The 13,998-nt window shown below is 35.9% G+C and overlaps 1 protein-coding gene across 1 annotated transcript; it reads right to left on the reverse strand.

Annotated features, from left to right (window-relative positions):
- Positions 1-391: 391 nt before the first annotated feature.
- Positions 392-12,090, reverse strand: LOC132543428 (sodium-dependent glucose transporter 1-like). The gene is made up of 4 exons (XM_060206932.1): positions 12,069-12,090; positions 10,752-11,105; positions 2,105-2,390; positions 392-1,527 (listed from the first exon to the last, which is right to left on the reverse strand). The coding sequence occupies exons 2-4, from the start codon at positions 11,100-11,102 to the stop codon at positions 392-394; spliced, it is 1,773 nt and encodes a 590-aa protein (XP_060062915.1). The 5' UTR covers positions 11,103-11,105; positions 12,069-12,090.
- Positions 12,091-13,998: the final 1,908 nt, after the last annotated feature.

A 13,998-nucleotide genomic window follows, 5' to 3' on the forward strand; every position in this document is an offset into this window, starting at 1 on the left:
CCCTGGTGACTCACTGTTGTTTCTTACTTTTGTTTTGACTTTCCCTGATGACTCACTGTTGTTTCTTACTTTTGTTTTGACTTTCCCTGTTGACTCACTGTTGTTTCTTACTTTTGTTTTGACTTTCCCTGGTGACTCACTGTTGTTTCTTGCTTTTGTTTTGACTATCCCTGGTGACTCACTGTTGTTTCTTGCTTTTGTTTTGACTTTCCCTGTTGACTACTGTTGTTTCTTGCTTTTGTTTTGACTTTCCCTGTTGAATACTGTTATTTCTGACTTTTGTCTCATGTCACTATCTGGTCAAGATAATCTCTATAAATAATACTATATGTTATTTATCTGTAGCACAGTTCATATCAATAATTTTACATTGTTCTTTCTAGTTATAAGATTAGCATTCAGAAGCCTTTGTTATCTCACAATGTGTGTGCATTTCATTTGTTTTTCTATCGGCATCACGATACCTTGTTTTAACAAATCGCTGCAGTGCTAATCCAGACAGGTAAAAAACAAACTGCAGTATACTTTCTATGAGAAGGAGGTAGCAGTACCACATAGGACTTTGCTCGTCCATTAAGATCCCTAGAATTAATGGGTTGATCATGCTGCCCATAGCCCCTGTCAGGATAAATAGGGATGAGATTCTTCCAGTGACGGGTATGAACACGTCCTCTGTCCATGTAAATATGATGGGATAAATGATAGAGAGAGAAAGTCCGGCAAGTGGAGGTGCAACCCACACACCGGCATGGAAGATGTTATCAGCACTCAAAGTCAGTACAATCATCGCTAGTATCAACATAAAACAATTCATGCCCATGAGTTTTACATGATCGACCATTCTGACAGTAAACATGTTGATGAAATGTCCCAGGCCTATAGAACCAAAATAAAGGGACGTGGCCAGGGATCCGTGTGTTTTTGTCCAATTCACTTGTTCCACACAGAATGCGGAAAGGAATTCAACGAACGTTTCTTCTAGTCCCGTGTAAAGCATAGACAATGCACTCATATTGATTAAAACTACTATCTTTACTGACAACGGGAGTGGAGTGTTCGACCGTTTTCTATCCTCACATCCATGACGATTAAAGTCGCTACGTATTCGTAAATATATTATTAAAAATGGCAGAGAAACCAAGAATGCGACAACACCAGATATTGCATATGCAATATGTACCCGGGATGTCTCGTATTCTGAGGAATGTTCTATAGACGAAGGGGTTTCCAATGATGATACATTACTTACCAATTCCAGTCTAGAATCATTGTATGAAATATTAGATACACTACTGTATGTAAAAGGAGCGGAATATATTTCTTGATGTTTGACTGAGGAAGTCAACAGAACAACGCTGGAATTAAGGTTTTCGAAGGCTGGTGTAACCAAAGTATTTCTATGGGCTAGAAACGGTGCTGTTATTAGAGGCGAAATGATGCCACCTGACGCAAAACCAAAATGGAGAGCCTGCATGAAAGACTGGCTGGTCTTTTTATTCCATATTGATACCATCTCTGCACAGCTCACTGTAAGAAAAGAATTAACATATGATGAAGAGGGAGAAAGAGAGTATATCAATACAACATCTGCATGATGCTATTTAGTACACAATACTATATTTAATGCATGACCATTAGCCTCCATTGACTGTTCAGGTAAAAAATTTAAATGACATTCATTTCTACTATGAATATCATTTTCAAGATGATCTTGCAAGACAGGTGTATTTATTATACATGCAATCATCAAACCTAAACAAAAGCTGCTAGAATTTTCAATCCCCTTTCGGTTATTCTCCACACGCAATCTATTTAACCGATATAACTTCATAAATGTAGCCCTTTTTTCTGTTAAATGTATCTACCGGCAGGGAAGCCATACTTTCCGATTTATATCTATACACAAGTTTTAATCCACCAACTGTGACCACATTATCACCGTATCTATATACATGTATTGAAATAATAGAGAGAAAAAAAGAAGAAAAATATATATATTATTTTACATATATTAAGTTATCCGATATAACAATATAGACATTATCGGTTATGTCCAGATAATATGTGAAGTATCATAAACAGCATATGCATAGTATAATGTTACCCGTATCAATGCATCCTTGGAAAATGCCTACTAAGAACTGTACTGCAAACATTACAACGTAGTGGGTACACCAGGGAACGAGAGAAACTGTCCCTGCCAATCCAATCAAGAACAGCCAGGCTTGTAAAAATTTGTTGAAACGATCATACAGAATGCCACCCAAGAACGATCCTGCCATATATCCAGCGCATAGTGACGTCACATAGAATGCTGCCGTTTCCAAAGTGACATTTGTGATTAGTTGTAAGTCGAGAAGGGATGGTCCGACCTGACCCAACATCCATCCCTGCAATAAAGATATAACATAACACGGATTACCCTACTTTATTCAGGAATTGTGTGACCATCCATTAAAATAAAATTGTTTTATAATTGATTATCCGAGCGGGCCTAGCGTTAATTCTGTGAAACGCACGTGAGTTGATAAAAGACAACGTAATTGCTATTCCATTATCATGTTCCGATGGAGATATCATATCCGAGAAAAGTAAACTTTCATATTTCAATATGACCAGTGACAGAGATTTATTATTAAAAAATCAAACATTTTCAGCCGACATAACAAGTACTTTTTAATGAACAACAGGATAATCAGCATTTCATGTTCATAACGGGGGCTCGCAATGTCCGCTTTTGTCGACAAGTCGACAAAACTAATACGTTTTAATGAACAACCCTCAAACCAGTATTTCATATTCATAACGGATGCTCATAATGTCCGCTTATGTCGACAAATCGACAAGTCGACGAAACTAGCACTGTTTAATTAAAAAAAACTCTCTAATTAGCACTCTACATTCATTACAGAAGCTATCAATGTCCGATTCTATGCCAGTTTCCGTTCAGACCTGAATCATTTATCGTTATGGTGTTTGTTCATCCTTGCTTTCCCATCTATCCCTATGTCTTTTAATTATAAATATATATCGATTCCTTACAGAAATAATAACAATGGGTCCTCTACGGAAGGATATTGATTGTGTTATTTTTTTATTTTGAGAAATAAAATCGTTCGATCCCGCAAGAAGACAAAAATGTTTTAAAAGATAAAGTACGTGAAAGTGTTTTATTCCTCATCACAGTCGTATTTAAACATTTTATTTCTAAAGACTTAAACTATGTGTGTCGTTCATGGGGTTTATAAAACAACCGATTCACTTTCCCGTTGAAATTACTTGAATGACCTTGATTCTCATGGCAGGTTTCATCGATACAGTACAAGTCACTAAGTGACCTGGATTCTAACGACAGGTTTCATCGATACAGTACAAGCTACTTAGTGACCTGGATTCTAACGACAGGTTTCATCGATACAGTACAAGCTACTTAGTGACCTGGATTCTAACGACAGGTTTCATCGATACAGTACAAGTCACTAAGTGACCTGGATTCTAACGACAGGTTTCATCGATACAGTACAAGCTACTTAGTGACCTGGATTCTAACGACAGGTGTGATCGATACAGTACAAGTCACTAAGTGACCTGAATTTTCACGGCAGGTTTCATCGATACAGTACAAGTCATTAAGTGACCTGGATTTTCACGACAGGTTTCATCGATACAGTACAAGCTACTTAGTGACATAGATTCTAACAACAATTGTCATCGATACAGTACAAGCTTCTTATTGGCCAGAATTTTCACGGCAGGTTTCATCGATACTGTACAAGCTACTAAGTGACATGGATTCTAACAACACTTGTCATCGATACAGTACAAGTCATTTAATGACATGGCTTTTCACGGCAGGTGTCATCGATTTCTATTGTATTGTTTCAAAAGCGTATGTATAGACAGGCTCATTTATATATTTTTCACCTGCACGTATAAAAAAAGTTGAAACTTGAGAGCTATTCACCCACATCATTATATTATTTAAATAATTTTCCTATATGCTATTTTAGGGTTAGCCAAATGATAAATAAGATGAAAAACATATGTTAATGATCACTGACGTATTTCAACAAGTTGTAAGCACATCCGATGCTTTATAAACATGTTGCTATAACAAAAAAGGCAAAACATCGATGTGTTTTCACAGACATTAAACCCGTGTACAAACTTTAAAACTTTAAAATGTCTCATCCCCTAGTCAGACTTTGCTCTCCTCAAGCTTATACAACAGATGTTTTGAATCCATTTCATCAAATGTTTCACAAGGATCTAAACTTGTCTCTTTATTGTTCACAATTAATGCTTCTATGTAAATGAAATACTGTTATATGTAAGAAGTTGTCTGACTGATATGTATACAGATGACAGTGCCTGTCTGTATAGGACAATGCCTGTACTTCTTGCGTGTCATCTTCAATGAAAAATTTTTGAATCCTATTTTGAAGTGATGTACAAATAATATGAAACTTAATCAATAAAAATTGCACGTATGTTTTTCTTAGTAAGTATAGATTAAAAAAAAATAAAAGTGTGGCGTTGTTCATTGATGGTGAATAAAACTTGTCAAAAGGATTTAGGGGTATGCATTGGTGAAAACCTTTTTGGGCATATCAGTTAAAAAGAATCGTTATAACTAGCCACGGGAGTGCCTTTACTTCATACGATGTCTTGGTATTTAGATACTGATGCATAAAAAGACTATTACAATGCCTATATTATTCCAATAATAAATTATTCTGTTGTTGGATGGCGTACTGACCTGTCTCAGGAAATGCTAATGGTGTGTTTAAATAAGAAAGTGTTTTTTTTTTTAATTTTTAGCACGACAGCACGGACTCCACGTTTAGCTATGTTCTTTTGAATATATAAAAAAAGGTCTGGAAACAGAATACATAAAATCTTCCCATCGTGTAAAAAGGGTGAAATAATTGTGCTGCCTTGTTCACTGATGATATACAAACGTTGTGGAAAAAGCGTTTGGATCGCAGCGTTCTAGCCGAATCATGATGTGATTTAAACTTACCCAAGTACCTAAATAGCAAACAAGTCGTGAGAGTGATAACAATAAGTGTGATGGTGAAGTTCTATTTTTGGCAGCATTGACCCAGAATTCTGATCGATAACATTCCATATTATCCAAGCTGTATCGAACATACCTGTGACCTGATACGTTTACTGACTCAGTTCGTCTACAAGCGACAACAAATATAGTGATCCACGAGCGAAATGTTGTATGGAAAAAGATGGTAAAATGACTGCTAAAACAAAGGAATAAAAGCATTGTGTCCCCCTTAGTCCTGTGTAAAGTATTCGGAACGGATTGGTTATATAAAGAATTGCACGAAAGGTAATGCAAGTCTAATAATATGTTACCCTCTACTATGAAAACACATACAATAAGTATTCCCTACCTTGATATTAATTACTTGTATGTATTTGTTTCCAGACGAGACAAGATGCTGATAATACTTCACTAGCGATACAGTACAGATAATGGGTGATCATACAAAAAAATCCTTGCCGAGGTTTGCTGTTACCTGGATGCTATTCATTCATTCAATCAGTTCGAATAGTGGCATGGCTCAGCATAAAATCACATGTTCTTGACGTTCTTCTAAAATTATCAATATTTAGAAATCACGAAATTTATTGAATTTTGGAGCCAGTGCACCTCTCCATCAAAATGTTGACCTTTCTTTCGACCACATCGGATGTTTCTTTAATCGCCTCCTAACATTTACGAAGCATCACTATTTCGTCCTCGAAGGACGAAACAGCTGTATGATGTAGCATCACTGACGAGTCCTAGAAGAACGAAACAACTGTATGATGTAGCATCACTGACGAGTCCTAGAAGGACGAAACAACTGTATGATGTAGCATCACTGACGAGTCCTAGAAGAACGAAACAGCTGTATGATGTAGCATCACTGACGAGTCCTAGAAGAACGAAACAACTGTATGATGTAGCATCACTGACGAGTCCTAGAAGGACGAAACAACTGTATGATGTAGCATCACTGACGAGTCCTCGAAGGACGAAACAGCTGTATGATGTAGCATCACTATTTCGTCCTCGAAGGACGAAACAGCTGTATGATGTAGCATCACTAACGAGTCCTAAAAGGACGAAACAGCTGTATGTTGTAGCATCACTAACGAGTCCTAGAAAGACGAAACAGCTGTATGATGTAGCATCACTAACGAGTCCTCGAAGGACGAAACAGCTGTATGTTGTAGCATCACTATTTCGTCCTCGAAGGACGAACAGCTGTATGATGTAGCATCACTAACGAGTCCTCGAAGGACGAAACAGCTGTATGATGTAGCATCACTAACGAGTCCTCGAAGGACGAAACAGCTGTATGATGTAGCATCACTAACGAGTCCTAGAAGGACGAAACAGCTGTATGTTGTAGCATCACTAACGAGACCTAGAAGGACGAAACAGTTGTATGATGTAGCATCACTGATGAGACCTAGAAGGTTGAAACAGCTGTATGATGCATTTTGAATAATTGCGTGGCTCCGCCTTATCAAATCCAAACTTGTAATAAATTGTACCAATCATTTGTGTGTGTTTTGTACAATCTTTCGAGAAAAGATCATATTAATATAACTTAAGAATCATTCACATATCTACAGTAAATTATTGGGCTATTGTAAGAGTTGATAAAGTAAATAGGTTTTTTTATAAGTCTGCAAACAATGTGTGTTCACAATCCTCCTAGCTACAACCAGTTCTTACCGCTAGGTTTAACAACTGCCCACAGTACAAATCTGTGTAACAACTGCCCACAGTACAAATCTGTGAAACAACTGCCCACAGTACAAATCTGTGTAACAACTGCCCACAGTATAAATCTGTGTAACAACTGCCCACAGTATAAATCTGTGAAACAAGTGCCTATCGTTTGTTTGTACATGCATAAACATGTAAAAATGTTATGTAAATTCATTGTTAAAAATTGTCATCAGATCCAACTGATGGAGTGGTTTTCATGATAACAACAACAGCTTGTATTTATCTCGCGTAATCCAACACTATCAGATTTCATTGCATTGTTAATTTTATATAAAAAAAATCAAATTTAAAAAAAATCCAACACTAATAGACTTGATCACACAGTAGAATAACTGTATCGGTACAGAGCAAATACTATCCACTACTGTCCACCCAACCTGGTATTTTATTATAGAAGCATTTAAGTTATAACCTGTTTTATATTGCAACAGGTCCATTTTAGCAAAACGTAGTCTACATTTTTAATACTGTTACCACGAAGCCGAGTTTTCGTATGATAACCTGAATCATTTTAGATAAAAGGATCACCATCATTTCTGATATCAAAATGGGTAGCGTTAATTATTTAAGAAGGCAGCCACGGTAATTTCAAGACGGGGTCTCCTTGTAGTAACTGGTGGGATATCTAATTGAACGACATACGGGAGCCCCGTCGGATAGTATTCAAAGCAATAAGGGTAGTGTCCGAGCCTACGACATAAACAAGTCAGCACAGACCGGTACGTTAAGCAGCTTCCTAATAAGCACAAACCGCCATGGGTAGGGATTTTCGAACCCTGCACCACGGACATACACTTAATCTGTCGTAGACCAACACTTTAACCGACCGATCAGCCCCTAAGTAATTAAAGCTATGACAACAGTACATGAGTACAAACAGATAATTCACTCCAATAACCACATTAAAAAGTTCATCTGAAGTGATTAGAAGAAAATTATGACATTAATGCAATATCGAGTATCAAAAATATTTAAATAAATCTTATTACCAGATGTCTGTTTTCCGACATATTCTTTACATAATCTTGTATTCACAAGTAGTCATAATTTGATACTTTCAGTGATTGTTTAATCTTCCTATCTTTTTTATTTATTAATTCGATTTTAGTTAGAGTCCTTCCTAGAGATTTCGATCATATTTATGGCGTCGAGTCAATTAGTTGTTTAAATGTCAAAAATAAATTATAGGTTTGAATTCAGACTGTTCCTATGACCCGTATACCTACCATCAACTTTCTTATCTTTTTAGGGGTACATTGCAAATTAAGGTACAATCTTTAACAAAAGCTATCGTAAATTTGCACGCATGTAGGCTTCACAATGTATTACGATTCCCTAGTTATTAAAGCAAGCGTATAAATTCAATGTTCTGTAACAGAACATTAAACAATTTGGCTAGGCTATAATACAAACAATAGCCACCAAAGGTTTGATCAGCAGAATGTAGCAATATAAAAAGGGTCGACGAACCAAATACCTCTGAGATATGAATACGTGTTAACGAAGCATGCATTTCGTTTATAGAATTCTCAATGTAATATACAATTAATTACGTAACCAGGTAAATAACATAACTACCTAATTTATTTCAGTTTTCAATGATTGCAATGACTTGTGCATTTCATTCATAATAGACTTTATGGCCGTGACAGTTTTTCATTTTGAAAGCATTCAATGTTTCTGAATATGTGACAACAAAGCAAAAACATTGCAAATTGTCTTTTTTAAAATAAGCTTTTCAGCCGTTTCTGGTCAGTTGGGTTTGCAAGCTCATGTTTATGTAGCTATACCGTTGGGTATCTCCTTTACCTATGTTTTTATGGTTGAAGACTTATTGCGGTGTGTCAATGTCACTGTATTTAAATGTAGATTATAATTATATTCAACTGTCAAAAGTTAAGAAATAGATTATTGATTTCTGTGGTCTAGTACGAAACAACTGTATGCTTACTGAATGTTTAGAATGTTCTTCCATAGATACTCAACAAGTTTGTTTTTAGCAGAGTCTTCAATCTGACAAGTGTTAAAAGAGATGTTTGGACAATGCTCTATTCAAAGAATGCAGCTCAAACGACACACAAGTAAATGATACATTTAATGCAAACAATAAGGAAGTAGAATAAAGTCAAACCATGAGTTAAAATGCATCATACAGCGGTTTCGGCCATCGAGGACTCGTCAGAGTGATGCCTAGGGCCTAAATTATAAACCTGCGAAGCCACTAAGGAAAATACAGTGACTAAACGAAATGGCCAAATTTAGATAGGGGATGTACTAGCCTCATAATTAAGGAAAATTCGTAAACTTCATATCTCTCATCATGAAAGTCGGCGGAATTCGTTAAACATTTTTCAATGACCTAGTTTCACCTAATTATTGCATTCCCAGTGCTATTGCTAAATATGATGTGTGTCTTGGATACCTAGACGAGACTGGTGCTGTTTATCATCTGTCACGCGCCAAAGACTGTGTAAATCATGTGACTACCGGTTGCGGTGTCAAGACCAGGATAAACGTACATATTTTATTGAAGTGGTCAAGTTTATGATCGTTCTAATCAACATTTAGCAGTCCTTAAGCAAAACGCCATAATTGAAATATTTTTTAATTTAGTTTTAAGCACACATAACGACACAATAACATTGAAACATGTTGGTATCTTCGAAGGTGAATATCAAAATAAACTGTGTTCTCCAAATAGGAAACAGTATAACGTGACCTATCAGGAACACCTTCGTTAGCTTCTTGTGAGAGCTTGCCTTCCAAAGGAAGGTGAGCTGTGGTACAAATATATGATTGTGAAGTGTATTTATACATAATACATCCAAACAAAGGAAGAAATGTCCAGAGGACAAATTCTACAAAATGAATTTCTGCTTGACGATACGTTCTTTGAGTTAGGTGATAAGATCTATCAGCATATTGATAACAAACCTTTGGGAACAAATTGACCTTTTCTTGGCTGACATGATTTCTTTTTCATTCGAGGCTAAATTTATAGAATTTGGAGAAATTTATTAAATAAAGGTCACAATGACAGTCAATTTCACTTTCTAAAATATATTGGCAACGTCTTTAGACAGCAAGAGCTGTATTTACAACGTCCATCGTACTCATACCAGAGATAGACATCTAAGACAAGACCGACTCTTCTACATCAGCCGCTTATCTTGATCTTTTCCTACAACAAAATCGCCATGGACAGCTCTCCTTCGAGCTTTATGGTACGCCTGATCACTCTAAATCCCTATCGCAGATTTTCCATTTCTGGAAATTCGAACACCCCGCATTCCCAACTTATTGTGTTTACATATCGCATTTCATTCGATTTTCATGCGCTTGTTCCCAATATCACAATTTTCGTGCAAAATATCGGCAAGAAGACAAGCTCACGAAACGCGATTTAAAGATATACAAGCTGTAATGGGAAAGTTTTGGGGTCGTCCTAATGACCTATGATCTAGTTCCTGTTAAGATAAGTAGTCGAACGTGTTTGATGATGTTGCCTGGTGTTTCTGTTGTTGTTTCCCTTATGGGAACGTGATATTAATCACTTGGATACACGAGATACAACAAGAAATTACTTACATGTTATCATAATCGTAATCCAAACTCAAATTAAATAAAACTGATAAGATATATCGGTTTATTGGGTAACGCACTCCCCTCAGCCCAAGATTTTCAACTTTCTTCCGATCACTTTGTTTGTTCCCCAGTCGCCTCCTCTGCCTCAAAATTTATGCCCTTATCATCACTGACGAGCCCATACAGGGCTTAACGGCTGTATGGTGCGATTTCAATCCCTTTTTCGCTCTTACTTACCTACATTTAAATTTGTATTAAAATGTGTTATGCACATGTGTGCCATTTTATACAATGTTGAGTAAATTCTCTGGAATATAATAATATAAAACAACAACAATGAAAGAGCTGAGAAAATACTTACCAGAATGAAGAACGACCATACCAGAAAGAAACTGTAACTAAATTTATGGCGAAAATTTTTATCCACTTTGAATTTTGTTCTGAATTGTTTTATCCTTGCACAGAAATGTTGCTCTGACTGACTCTTCACACTTTCATTTGGTTTTTCGGCATCAAATTGACTGTTGGCATTAACGTCACTGTGAGAACACTGTTGTGTGTGAATACCGTCGGCGGTCAGGTTGGTATTAAGTAGACACGTGAACTCTTCATGATGGTAATTGTTCGTGCCTTCTTCGCTTCGTTCACGTCGTTGATCATTTACGACATGGGTCAAACTGCCCAATTCACCACCGGAATTATCTCTTCGCATTTCCTGTAAAATGGATAAAACTTATAAAATAGATGTATTAATTTATATCCTTGTCACTAGTACTGAAATGTCATAGAAAAGACTCGCTATAGTCGCTACAAGTTAAAGATAAGAGCTACACAGATATATATATTGACTTGCCGTAAGTAAGACAACCAGAAGTCAATGTAGAATTAATTCAAACTGAGTTTCTCTATTTTTATATTACAATAAAGGACACACTCTGGTTCTCTGCTAACACTCACTGAATAAGATGGATTAGATACCCTTACATAAATGTGTATTGGGAATCCTCGTCATCTCGTCAGGTGCACTTCTTCAAAATTGAACAAAAAGTGATTTATCTGCATGAGCACATCATAAACACATATTTTTTAAGAAGTCTAGCAATGCCGCGCAGATAAACATTAACATTATATAGATTAGATTAACTAGATCGCATGGCTGCGACTTTGTTGCTACTCTATCTATCTAACATAATTTCTTGTGGTTCTTTGTGCTCTGTTTGTTACGATTTGTCTGATATATTGTATGACGCGACACAAAACGAGAAGTTCAAAGTTCATTTATGAGGATGGTTATTATTCTTCAACGCATTTGTTTCAAACTTGTAATTTACAATATAATGGCAGCTTGGAGAGTTATGATAATTATGTCTGTATATAATGCTGTTCCAAGTGTAAAATTTATAGATGGAAGTCCATCTATGTCCAATGAAATGGCAGTTCTAATCACGCTCGGTAATCCGTAGTATTGTCCCTTTGCTGGTTGGTAATCCAACAGATCCAAAACGAATATATAAAACGGAGCTGACCATTGTCTATACTGATATGTAGACAGGTAAATAATAGATATTAATGACACAAAGGCGGCGTTAATTTAGGGTAAAAAAAACTTGAAATATAAGTTAACCATTTCCGGTATAAAGAAACACATACGCTAAACCATTAGTAGTGCCTTACTAACCACTTTCGTCTAGTCGAATAGGACTGCCATTGGTATTCCGTGTGAGAATATCCAGCTCGCACAATAAATACGTCCTTGTGTTAAGTTGACGAAGAGTAAGCAAGTCACTGTCAGCTTAGAATTTAGTATTAAGATATGTCCATATAACAAATAACATTAGGAGATCTGTGAACTTTGAAAAAACCAAATTCTCTCATATTCTGTGTTGTGTTGTGTTGGGTTGTCACTTGTGGTCAGGGTTACATGTAGGTCCCGACAATATTAGACTATTGGGTCGACCGCTAAACTATAGTCAGGCAACAGAACATCATTCTATCACATTCTACTCTTTCGTGTCGTTTCTCTTCAACTGGAAGACCGAAAACCCGTATTAACGGACACTCAGAACGTTGAATAGATAATTAATACACAAATATGTATCCTTATGAAAGAAAGCTTTATCCAGGTTTGTTAGGTTCGTCACCTGTAATACAATATTTTCATAATGTATGACAATAATGTTAACATATATTATTATATGATGTCTGTAAACGTATCTTAAACATATATAGATATACGTTACACTTTAGTAGTACATAAACAACAAACAGATTAGAATCAATACATCAGAAAAGTCTACTGAAGGACACGACTATCACCAGGACAATGAATGTATGTAACACATTTTTTGTGTTCCGATACGCGTTCCCTTTCACTGGCAAACTATTCTACTGTATAACCACCAATATTGCAAGGATGATTTATTTTCGAGGATTTCATGAGTACCCTTAATCCAGGAATTCATACGTCCATGATTTATCTCAATCAACTGGATCTAACTGATAAATACGGTACTTATGTATGCGGAATAGAAATAATTTTCAATGGTTACAAAGTAACCTTTCTTTGACAATGTCAACAAATTCAGTCAGTTTTTCTTGTTTTGTTTATTGATTTACATTTTAAATATATTTATTTGTTTGAGCTTTTTTAACAGTTAAAACAGTTGTAGCAGTTACATTTTACCAAACAGAGCTCACGCTATCTTGAAAATTAATCACTATATTGTAAGTGATCGTAGATAACCAGGGTCAGGTTTACAAACCATCTGCTATTCTACAGCAGAGTACAAGGTCCTAAGGAATTTTGAACTTCAACCTTGAACACTACTAGAACGATTAAGTCTAAAACAGTAGATGTATCTATAAATAGAACCAGTCTGTTATAATGTCTACTTTATCAGTTATTTTGATGACCTATAAGTCAACCTAATCAGTGACTCCTAGTTATTTATCACTTTGTCCTCAAAATATGGGTTATTAGTGTTTAAGTACTAAAGGTTGTTTCTTAAGTGATAATCTTGTAAACGGACCGTGTTTCAAATAGCTAATTAGTAGTGATACCGGAATCTATTAGTAATATCGGAATACCTCTGACGATAATACTGGAATACAGCTGTTAGTAATATTGGAATACCTCTGTTAGTAAAACTGGAATACATCTGTTAGTAATATCGGAATATCTCTGACGATAATACTGGAATATCTCTGACGATAATACTGGAATACTGCTGTTGATAATATTGGTATACCTCTGTTAGTAATATCGGAATACAGCTGTTAGTAATACTGGAATACATCTGTTAGTAATATCGGAATACCTCTGACGGTAATACCGGAATATATCTGTAGGTAATATCGGAATACATATGTTAGTAATATCGGAATACCTCTGACGGTAATACTTGAATGCCTCTGTTATTAAAGCCACAAATTATCTCTGTTAGTACTGATCGCTTTTCGACCTCTATGGCAATTTATGTGAAGAAATATGAAGCCTATCGGGTAAATATCTCATGATATAGATATGATCGAACTTTTATGGAGTAGATTGTCTCTGAAATTAAAATCCTGTATATATAAATGTATGTCCAATCCCTTTACTCTAGAGA

Source organism: Ylistrum balloti, unplaced genomic scaffold, assembly GCF_031769215.1.
Source record: "Ylistrum balloti isolate Yb309-2 unplaced genomic scaffold, AGI_CSIRO_Ybal_v1 Utg369580, whole genome shotgun sequence".
Classification (NCBI taxonomy): domain Eukaryota; kingdom Metazoa; phylum Mollusca; class Bivalvia; order Pectinida; family Pectinidae; genus Ylistrum; species Ylistrum balloti.